This window comes from Anticarsia gemmatalis, chromosome 29 (genome assembly GCF_050436995.1).
Source record: "Anticarsia gemmatalis isolate Benzon Research Colony breed Stoneville strain chromosome 29, ilAntGemm2 primary, whole genome shotgun sequence".
Lineage (NCBI taxonomy): Eukaryota > Metazoa > Arthropoda > Insecta > Lepidoptera > Erebidae > Anticarsia > Anticarsia gemmatalis.
In genome coordinates this window covers 4,791,966-4,804,165 of record NC_134773.1, presented here as the reverse complement: position 1 = coordinate 4,804,165, position 12,200 = coordinate 4,791,966, and the positions used below count along the sequence as shown (strand labels likewise).

General features: G+C 37.9%; 1 protein-coding gene across 1 annotated transcript in view; it reads right to left on the bottom strand.

Annotated features, from left to right (window-relative positions):
- Positions 1–12,200, bottom strand: part of LOC142985333 (1-phosphatidylinositol 4,5-bisphosphate phosphodiesterase epsilon-1-like) — a 137,077-nt gene that overhangs the window by 70,857 nt on the left and 54,020 nt on the right. Inside the window, exons 3-4 of the mRNA XM_076133443.1 lie at positions 8,839–9,076; positions 7,960–8,081 (exon numbers count right to left, since the gene is read on the bottom strand). Coding sequence (XP_075989558.1) covers positions 7,960–8,081; positions 8,839–8,899 — 183 coding nt within the window. The 5' untranslated portion in view covers positions 8,900–9,076. The remainder of the gene's footprint in view (positions 1–7,959; positions 8,082–8,838; positions 9,077–12,200) is intronic.

The following is a 12,200-nucleotide window of genomic DNA, read 5'->3' as shown; positions in this document are numbered from 1 at the left end:
GACGCTGAAACACTGAAACCTGAAAGATTGTCTCATATTACTTATAGTTGAATGAACTCCAATCGATTCAATGTTACTATAAATAAACTACGGCAAATACATTTTTATGTACACTTTAAAACAAAAGCATTGTTTGTTAGCAAATAACTCGAAAACTAATGAATGGATTTTAATGTAATTTGCACCAATGGATAGGGTAATTAATAAAGAAGTTAAGTATATCAGTCTAGACTTTCTTCCAACTATGTAGTAGTCAGCTTCCAGTCTCACCGGTTGCAGCTGAATACCAGTATTGTACATGCAGCGACTGTCTATCGGACCTCCACAACACAGTTACCTGGGTTATAACACGATACTAAGTAACACTGTGCGTCAGACTTTCAAGCGTCTGACTACTGTTAATGACTGTCAAAAATCTTTGAAAATGACAACCGGGACCTTTCGAAGCATGGAGGTACTCGTAATGTATAATATGGTCACCCATCTTTAGAACAACCTCGGCAAGCGTCACTTAACCTCGGAGATCGAGCGGCTGTTGTTAACTTAGTATATAATAATATAATAAAAATAACCGCTTAAGGCAAAAGTGCGGTCAATTTTATGAATAAAGTTACCCGGATATTGACAGGTATTATAGTTCAACAGGTGGAACTAAAATCCGGGTAAAATTTAATCAATCAAAATAATGGACATGACATTTATTGATACGGTATTGTTATACCCGGGTATTATCCGGGTGTTACCCGGGTAATATGTTGTGGATTAAGTAATAATTGTCACTGAATTATTAAGTGGCTGGTGATTATGTGGTTTGTTATCCGGGCCGGGTATAGGCAGAAATATAGTTAAAAATTGATTTTCGGCTAAGATGATATACAGCGTTAGTGACTGTGACTGCTAAGGTTTCAAGTTTGATTTCAGGCTGAGCCAGAAATTATTTTCGCTGCTCCGTATTTTTTTTTTTATTTGTTTAAAAGACCACATTAAGAATTGCTCTTGTGTCGCGGGGACTTTTACAAACATACAAACAACGGACACAAAGCACAATCAGATCCGAAACCCGCCATGGCCAGAGACGCCGCCATGGCGTCCCAATGAGGCAGGGCTCTTAGTTGCGCTCACCGGTCGATAAACGATCTGTAGGTTAAGCAACTTTTGGCGCGGTCATTCCATAGATGGGTGACCGCATAGTGGTATTTGAGCTGGGCGTCTCCGTGCTTCGGAGGGCACATAAAAAGTCGGTTCCGGCTGTTGTCTACTAAGATAACAGTCGTAAAGCCACGTCAAAGGCTTTCGGGCGGCTTGAACAACTTTGACACTAGGTTGACCACTAACCATACGACAAGAAGAAGACTGATGTTATAAATTCTGTATGTTGTATACCTCCGTACCGCGAACCTTGTATAAAAGACTCTCTACTAAGTTGTTGGTATATAAATATTCTCCCCTTTAGGCTATACAATACATACATAGGTATACCCTCTCGGTATCGACAAGAGGGGTAACAAATAAATGTCATTTAAGACATGACTGACGTCTATGTGACAAGGACAATACGAATAAAGCATTGTGCGTAGGTATATGTATAATAATACTAGCTATTTTAACTGCTCGTTTGTCGCAGTGGTTTAAGCGGTCACCTCGCCGTAACAATCGTAGCCCCGCGTGTGGTGGGTTCGAATCCTACCCGGGACAAATCTTTGTGTGATAGCACGAGTATTTGTTCTGAGCCTGGTTGTCAATTTATCTGTATAAGTATGTATTTAGAAGTATATATTATATAAGTATGTTTATCAGTTATTTGTTTACCATAGTACAAGCTCTGCTTAGTTTGGAATCAAATAACCGTGTGTGAGTTGTCCAATGATATTTATTTATTTAGCTATGCGTGGTTTGTGACTCAGGACGGAATTTTTATACAAACTTTCATCCCCTATTCTATCCCCTTGGGGGTAGAATTGATTCAAATCCTTTTTTAGCGGATGCCTACGTCATAACTTCTACCTGCATGTCAAATTTCAGCTAGGATATTATGATAATACAAGCGACCGCCCGCAACTTCGTCCGCGTAGAGCAGACTTTAGATTACCCGATTTGATCAATTCTACCCCCAAGGGGATAAAAGTTTGTAAACGACAATTCTGTCTTAAGTCACAAACCACGCGAACGAAGTCGCGAGTAAAAGTTAGCATGTTCATAACGACAGCTTAAACCAGTCGGTTAGCCCTTAAAACAAAGCTTCGGAAACCTTCTTCCTTCCCTAATGAATAATAATAGGCCAAAGGCCCCACAGAGTCAATTTCCCATTACAAGACAAAAAAGAAAATTCTTTTTATGTCCAACAAGCGATTTTCCGCACACTGTGCACCTAGCTTGAAGGTTAAGCGGCAAATTTGGTTCCCGATGTGACCTCTGACCTGAATAAAATGGTTTTTCGTGTAAATGGATACAGTGGAGGTGAATGCAGTGGGTCAATCTATAGGAATGTTATAAATGCGAAGGATTTTTATGCTTTTGGAGTTAACTGCTAGTGCGTATAAAGGCATTTTTTTTTATAATAAACTAAAGGCCGCAAGCGACTTCGTCCGCGTGAAAACCCCTCCCGTGTAAATCCCGATCCCTCGGAAACTCCGGGATAAAAAGTAGTTTATGTGTTATTCTGGGTCTTCAGCTACCTATATACTAAATTTCATCGTAATCGGTTTCGTAGTATTTGCGTGAAAGAGTAACAAACATCCATACATACATACATACTCACAAACTTTCGCATTTATAATATTAGTAGGATTACTAGGATATCATTGGACAACTCACACACAGCAGTCATTTGATTCCAAACTAACCAGAGCTTGTACCTACTGCACCCAGACAACTGATAAACATACTTATATACTTGTAAATACATACTTATATAGATACATTAACAAGCTCAGAACAGATACTCGTGCTCATCAGACAAATATTAGTCCCGGGTGTGATTGTAACCACACGCGGCGCTACGGTTATTGCGGCGAGGTGACCACGTTAACCACTGCGACTGTATAATCACATTAAAAGACTCAGTTAACAATTAAGCCACAGTCATCAATGTCATTAAGAAATTAGTAACTTTTTCTTTCAGAACCACGTTTATTAGTCGCCAATTGACAACAGAGTAGACGGTTAACCAGAGAAGGAAATTACGTTATGCCACAGAGTAGAAATGTGAGTCAGATGTTCCAGATTTTGTAAATATTTTTGCTTGAGTGTTTTTTTTATTAACATTAATGTCCCACTGCTGGGAAAGGGTCGGCTCTTGAAATGAGGGAGGGGTTAGGTTATTTATTTATATCTATGTTTTTCTCGTCTCTGCCTACCGTTTTGGGAAGAAAGCGTGATTTTATGTATGTACCTATGTATTTTGCTATATAGTTTAAAGCAAAGTCGCTTTCTGCATCTGTCTCTATGTCTGTATGTATGCTTATATCTTTAAAACTATGCAACAGATTTTGATGCGATTTTAATTAATAGGTAGAGTGATTTAAGAGAAAGGTTTATGTGTAAAATCTGCAAAGGTTTTTTTGCACAATAACTATTTAAACCTTGTATTAGAAATAATAATCACATGCTCCAACGGTGAAGGAAAACGTCGTGAGGACACCTTGCATGCCTAAAATTTGTTCAATACATTTATTGAGGGTATGCAAAGTCACCAACCCGCACTTGGTCAGCGTGGTGGACTCAAGGCCTAACCCCTCCCTCAATCCGGAAAGAGACCCTTGCCCAGCAGTGGGACATTAATGGGTTAAATTTATTAACCGCTTAAACTGGGACGGGCCATAAAATACTAAATTAAACGCAAAAGTCCCGGTCTAATACAAAGTATTTCTCTCTATTTCAACACAATATGAAGCCAAATACAATACAATAGTAGATCGGTTCACTTTTTCCTCGTAGCGGTTAAGCCTCATTTATCAGAGGCATCAAATCGATTCTCAATTGTCGACCTTTGGCCCAAAGGAAATAAGATTACGTGGAACAGAGTAGAGAAATACAGTGGGGCAATAACACTTTTTTAGATTCGCTTTAAGAGTATACATTTTTCTGTTTGTTTTTTGTTTTTTACATGCATAACGAGCAGTGATAGCCGAGTGGTATAAGTTGACACCTCCCACGCAATTTGTCGCAGGTTCGAACCCGAGGCAACACACCAATGACTTTTGAAAGTTATGTGTGTATTAGAAATAATTATCACATGCTCCAACGGTGAAGGAAAACATCGTGAGGAAACCTTGCATGTCTAAAAAATTTGTTTAAAACATTTATTGAAGGCATGCAAAGTCCCCAACCCGAACTTGGCCAGCGTGGTGGACTCAAGGCCTAACCCCTCCCTCATTACGGGAGGAGACCCGTGTCCAGCAGTGGGACAGTAAAGGGTTAAATTTATTGCATACATAACACCACGCCGGCCTCCGTAGTGCGGTCGGTAGCGTATCCGACTTATAACCACGTGTTTTTAGATTCGATTTCCAGATCGGACAAAGTGCTATTGGTATTTTTCTAAACTATCTATACTAATATTATAAAGCTGAAGAGTTTGTTTGTTTGGTTGAACGCGCTAATCTCAGGAACTACTGTTCCGATATTAAAAATATTTTAGTGCTAGATAGATCACATATCGAGGAAGGCTATAGGCTATATATCATCACGCTACGACCAATAGGAGCAGAGTACCAGTAAGAAATGTCACAAAAACGAGAAAAAATTTTACCCATTCTCTTTTATATGACGCAAGCGAAGTTGCGCGGGTCAGCTAGTTAAAGTATATGTCAATAGTAGACCGGAGTTTGTTAAGGAGCCCAGTAAATGGCGATACACCCTATTACATGGGACTAACATTGTTAATGGCGAAACGTGGATGTATTTTATACATCTCTGTCTACACTTTCGGATATAACAGGCGAAATATTCATTATTAGTAATTACACTGGTCGTTAATTTATTTATTTTTGTGTACTGAATATACATTACAATATACATTAGTGGTCAACCTAATGTCAAAGTTGTTCAAGCCGCCCGAAGGCCTTTGATATGACTTAACGACTGTTCTCTTAATTGACAACAACCGGGACCGACTGTTTACGTGCCCCTCGAAGCACGGAGACGCCCAGCTCAAATACCACTATGCGGTCACCCATCTATGGATTGACCGCGCCAAGGTTTGCTTAACCCACAGATCGTTTACCGACCGGTGAGCTCAAATGGCTGCGGGCGCCTCTTACATACTAACTGACTACCTAGCTTAGATATCAGACCCTTAGGCATAAGTCTTACACAACAAGTGCCCTAGTTATAACTTCTAGAACACTTTAGTTACAAACTACAATTAACTAACTAATAATAATTATATTTAAACTATTAGCAATCGATTATATTGAAAAGTTTTGGGTTCGAGCCTCGAAATACGTTTCTGAGAATAGTGATAATAGATTCTTTAGTCTCTGGCAACCCCTATGGGAAAAATGTCTAATATTATTTATGTATGTGTGTATGATCATAGATATATTATATAGCTCTAGTCTGGGCCGTAATGTTACGACTGTAGAGGTGGAGGTCTCGGGTTCGAGTCCCAAAGACAGCCAAGGTGCTATATTTTTTCTAATCGTACTAATATTATATGTATTAAATGCGAAAGTTTGTGAGTATGTATGGATGTTTGTTACTCTTTCACGCAAATACTATTGAACAGATTACAATGAAATTTTGTATATAGGTAGCTGAAGACCCGGAATAACACATAGGTTACCTTTTATCTCGGAGTTCCCGAGGGATCGGGATTTACACGGGAATGGTTTCCACGTCGAAGTAGTCGCGGGCAGCCGCTAGTATACTTCTCAATTCCTCGGAGTTGCCCTATTACATAGGACTAACTTTGTAAATGGCAAAGCGTGAATGTATTTTATACACCACTGTCAAGACTTTTGGGTAATAACTGGCGTGATTTGATATAATGTGTATGCGCTTACTCAAGAAAAATATGACCGAATCTCAATTAAAATTTAATGTATATATGGCGACTTTTGTCCAGCAATGGGACAGACAGATCTGATGTAAAAAAAAGAAAATGTATGTGTAATACTGTTTTACCTAAAAATCTTTACGCAGACGAAGTCACGATCTTAGCCTAGTTCTCAAAGATAAATAACCATTCATCATTTCTTTATCAACCAACTGTTTAATTTTCATCACTTCATAATAAGACTGTCTTTATAAAATATTGATCTAGCGCTAAATTTATACTTCAGTTACATTGCGACCGGAATTGCGCTCAATAGTCGGTAAACGATCAGTGGGTAAAGCAACTATTGGCGCGGTGAGTCTATAGATGGGTGACCGCATAGTGGTATTTAAGGGTTGCTTAACTTACGGATCGTTTACCGACCGGTGAGCGCAACTGGCTATGGGCGCCTCAACCGACCCGAATAATAGAGTTGCACTCACCGGTCCACCATGATACATACATTTATTTTGTATGTATGTTTGTTACTCTTTCACGAAAATACTACGAAACCGATTACGATGAAATTTGGTATATAGATAGCTGAAGACCCAGAATAACACATAGGCTACTTTTTATCCCGGAGTTCCCGAAGGATCGGGATTTATAAAGGTTTCCACGCGGATGACGTCGAGGGTGGCCCCTAGTACATAATACTTAGGTCACTACTTATATTTTGAGCCTTGACGAATCTGATTGTTTTAGACCCCATTTGGTGTTTTCATCGTAAAGTTTGACCTTTTTGACTATTACATTCCTAAGAAAGTTTTGAAATCTGCGCTGAAAATATTTTCGATATCGTCGATCGAAAATTGTAAGTGTGCGGGAAAATGCCATTAGGATGTTAACATTTTCGTGCAAATATTTTTTACGACTTTCGACCTGACTTACAAAAACAGTCGTGTCTATATCGACTTATTTATTATTTTGGTGATAAAGTCCGATCTTTTGAAAATTTAAAACGCTAATATGTAGAGTTCTACCGTGATTAATTTTCCCTCACCAATGAAAGTCCGGAAAAATCGATGCTGTGCGAAAATTAATTATGCATTTTCGTTTCCTGACACATCAATAGATCGATACAATCCTATACATTATTTCCACTCTTAGATATAAAATATTTGGAGAAAACATTTCCGTTTAGAAGTTTTTTTCTAAATGAGCCAATTTTTTTTTCTACAAGAATTCGCAAAGGTACTCGCGCCGAGTAGTGCGAACAAATGCTTGAAAATTCTATCGTTTTGCTTCAAAATACATGTATCAAATTGTGACAGACCACAGATCTAGGATCTACGCGCATGAGCCGAAAAGTAAACGTCAGTCGACTTTATGGATGCTTTAAAATGAACCAAACCCAGAAAAAGTTTTTCGCGCTCGCAGCACTTCGAAACAAATAGTCCCTTGATTTTTTATAAAAACTTTGTCACGGCCCAAAATGTCTTTAGGAAAATGTAGAATGGTTAATTCTTATTGATTTACAGTCAAAAGTTTACCGAAAGACTGGCTTAAAATATGGAAATCCACAAAATCCTACAGGTCGAATGCCATAATGACAATGCCCGCCCCAACGCATTTTGTTAAACAACCGGCTGTTATGTGCACGAAAATAATCGAATAAATTAGTTTCTCGCCATACACTACAATTTGACATCAAATGACTTCATTAACCTTGATTTTTCATCGGCACAAGAAACAGGTTATACTTTTAAACACCCTGTTTTTAAGGGGTCTTCGGGAAAGAAAAAAAAATATTAAAAAAATATTTCGATCAGATAAAAATCTATCTAGATCATGCATAAGAATACCCGAGAACACGATAAAGTAGTTTTCACTCACATATTTACCGTTTTTCATAGTTAGGCTCAAAATATAAGTAGTGGCCCACGTATAATAAATGAAAATATGTTATAATATTTACTTACTTGATAAAACAGTTGGTACTCGGTGTCAGTGAGCTTGAGTGCTACTTCTTCCGGGAATCGAAGCAAGTACCTCAAAGCCGTTAGCTCTTCGATGTGAGTGTTTTCCTGTACTGAAGTACCTGCTGAAAAGATTATGAAAGTTCCGTTTTTATATCTTCCAAAAAATCTTCAGGAAGCAGTAATAACCGAGTGTTAAGTAGAGTTCTACTAACCCAAGGCTTATAAGAAATAATTATCACTTGCTCTAACGGTAAAGGAAAACATCGTGAGGAAACCTTGCATGCCTAAAATTTGTTTAATTTAATACATTTATTGAGGGCATGCAAAGTTCCAAACCCGCACTTAGCCAGCGTGGTGGACTCAAGGCTTAACCCCTCCCCCTCGTTTGGGAGAAAACCCTTGCCCTGCAGTGGAACATTAATGGGTTATTAAAAAAAATACTTTTCCAAGTGATGTGTGTATTACAAATAATGATCACTTGTTCCAACGGTGAAGGAAAACATCGTGATGCAACCTTGCACGCCTGATTCTTTACAACAGTTCTTAAGGTATGCAAAGTCCCGCACTTGGTCAGCGTGGTGGACTCAAGGCCTACCTCCTCCCGCATATTATTGAGTTAAAAATAATATTATTTATAAAAATATTGATAAAATAATGTTTTAGAGTGCGTTATAGCATGTAATCTAAGTAAGAGCTCTGCCTCACTAGAACGCCATGGCGGCGTCGCCGCAATATCGAAATGTCACGTTGCCACACTGTCGCCACGTGAGTTAGGTGACATACATAGCAAGATTAACTGCTTGGATACGTAGCCAGTGACGCCACCATGGCGTCCTAGCGAGGCAGGGCTCTAAATTAGTAAAATATATCAATACTAACCTTCATCATTAAATCCCTGGCTAGTTGCTGAGCCACTCGGCTTAGGTCTACCGTCTCGCATTTCACAATATAATAAATAATTTAAAATAAATAACAATATAATATACCAACTAATCACATCTAAATAGCACTAGCAAAATATTGTGTTTCACGCCATCTGTTGGCGAGTTTGTTTAGTTTGACAACGCCATCTCTTGTGTGTGTTGTGGCAACTTTTGTGGAGCTTGCATTGTTTTATCTGTAACAAAGAGAAAATTGGTTAATAAAATAAAATAAAAAATATTTTGCGATTAAAAAGAGTGGCCAGGAGTTTGTTGGCCGCTCTTCTCATTGGCGCTACCTTCCGAACTGGCGGTAAATTCACTCTCTGTATCATTGACTATCATAAGTGTCAGCATTTGACCTGAATGAATAAATGATTTGATTTTGATTTGAAAAGGGTATAGTTTTATGTATGTTAAGACGGCACCCCAAAAACGTTTGACATGGCTTTACATTTGATATTGGGTAAGTCTAAATACATCCATTAATTTATTCATCGTATAGTTAGTGCAATGGTGAATGTAGTGTCAAAGTAGTTGTAGTCTTTTTTTGAACTCATGTTATGTTAACAAGTTAGTACTTAAATATAACGCAGTAAGGTACTAGTACCGTGCTCGAAGCACGGAGACGCCCAGTACAAATACCACTATGCGGTCATCAATGGATTGACCGCGCCAACGGTAGCTTAACTCACAGATCGTTTACCGAGTGAGCACAACTGGCTATGATTGTAGTACACATAATTTTAGCAAGTATTGAACTTTCCTTACAAATACAGTATGACTGGTGAGATACCTTCAATACTTATGGAGAGTACTCGGTACTCGATTCTCGTTAACTTGATGTAAAAAAAATAGAAGCTTAATTTTTTATCGAAATTTCTCTAAAAATAAGCGAAATTTGGATATTATACTCACGACACGCTTTACTAGTTTTGTTGCTAAGCGACAAGCTGTCAAAAATGGACTCCCCTTGTATTCTGTGTTGATAGCGGAATGCTGAAAAATGTCCAATTATTCCGCAGTTAAATACTGGACTCTCGGTGTACTGTGTACGAAGTTTACTAAGAAGTTATTTAATATTTAGTTTTTATGTTATTTTATTTCATGATACATGTTCGCATACTATCACGTCCTCAAATATTGAAGGTATCTCACCAGTCATACTGTATATGATTATCTTCATTCCTTTAGCAGCAACAATAGCACGTAACATGTAATCGGTTCACAATTTATTTAAACTTGTACAAAGTTCCATACGTGAGGGGAATAGGGGTGGGATAGGGGTTGATTCTGTTGTAAAACGAGACATATGAGTTTGTGTATGTGAATATAGCAACAAGAAGCAGCGCAGATGACGACATAAATATAAGCACATGATGTAAACAAAAAATGTGATTAACTGAACGAAAAGATGTCGTTGTTATGACTACGTCCTCAGCGAAACGGTTTGTTGCTAAATTCAGACCCATAAAGTTAAATAGCGCATACTATGCCATTATGTATAACCGCAAGGTATTTTAACATGTTGTTAAATTTTTGATTAATAACATAAGTAAACTCAATGTGCTCATTTGAAAAAAAACAGTCTAGCCTTTCTTCCTCCTATGTCAGCTTCCAGTCTCACCGGATGCAGATGAATACCAGTATTGTACATGCAGCGACTGTCTATCGGACCTCCACAACACAGTTACCCGGGTTTTAACACGATACCCCTGCAAATGTACTCTTATATAATCTATACTAATATAATAAAGCTGAAGAGTTTGTTTGTTTGTTTGTTTGTTTGAACGCGCTAATCTCGGGAACTACTGGTCCAATTTGAAAAATTCTTTCAGTGTTAGATAGCCCATTTATCGAGGAAGGCTATAGGCTAAATATCATCACGCTACGACCAATAGGAGCAGAGTACCAGTGAAAAATGTTACAAAAACGGGGAAAATTATGATTCTCTTATGTGACGCAAGCGAAGTTGCGCGGGTCAGCTAGTCTAATAATAAAGTCATGGGATTGCTTTCGAAAGATAAGTCAAAGAAGACGTCACACTCAGTCTATTTGTATTCGCTCAGAAATCGAATCTCACCCCACTCAAAATATAGTTTATATCAGTCAATCAATTTCCCACTAAACATAAAGTTCTTAATTAGTTGCCCTAACGATTCCGATAACGAAAGGTTACTAATATGTTTCACTAAAGACATGTCCATATTGAAATATCCTACTAATATTATAAATGCGAAAGTTTGTGAGAATGTATGTGTGTATGGATGTTTGTTACTCTTTCACGCAAATACTACCAAACCGATTACGATGAAATTTGATATATAGATAGCTGAAGACCCAGAATAACACATAGGCTACATTTTACTACTACTGTACATTCGTTTTACGAGTATAATTGATACCTTCTAACCTAATTTACTATTAATTTTTCGTAGAGGTTCACATGCTCGCGTTTCCGCAATAACCGTAGCGCCGCGTGTGGTTCCAATCACACCCGGGACTAATATTTGTGTGATGAGCACGAGTATCTGTTCTGAGCTTGTTAATGTATCTATATAAGTATGTATTTACAAGTTTATAGGTATGTTTATCAGTTATTTGGTTACAGCACAAGCTCTGCTTAGTTTGAAATCAAATGACTGTGTGTGAGTAGTACAATAATATTTATTTATTTAATTCTCAAGTGTGTACGCACCTTAACACAGTGAACACATAATTAGTTGGAGTTTGTCCAAAATTACTTACTTGCTAAGTTCTCGTATTACAAGACAATCAATCATTATTCTCTCGTTTCTTACATACATGTACAAACACTTGACTCTGTCTGTAGTTTACTGTATATATACATATACTAGCTGACCAGCGCAACTTTGCTTGCGTCATAGCGGGAATAGGTCATAATTCTCCGTTTTTTAAAACATTTTTCGTTGCTACTCCGCTCCTAATGTATGTAGCGTAATGTTATATAGCCTATAGCCTTCCTCAATAAACACTAACAGGCTATCCAACAGTTAAACAATTTTTCGTACATACATACATACATACATGCATACATACAAACATATATAAAATCACGCTTTCTTCCCATAGAGGTAGGCGTATTTGTTCCGAGTGGGAATCGAACCCACGACCTCCCGACGCAATGGTATTAGCGTGGCGACCTAAACCACTGCGCCACGGAGGCAATTTTATTTACAAGAATATAAAAAAGAGGCTTTAATTCTAAGTAGGACCTTTTAAGATAATTGTTCTTTCATAATGTTATTGTCAAAGTAATTTAATTTAAAAAAGTGTTTATTATCACAAGGGGCTTAAAAC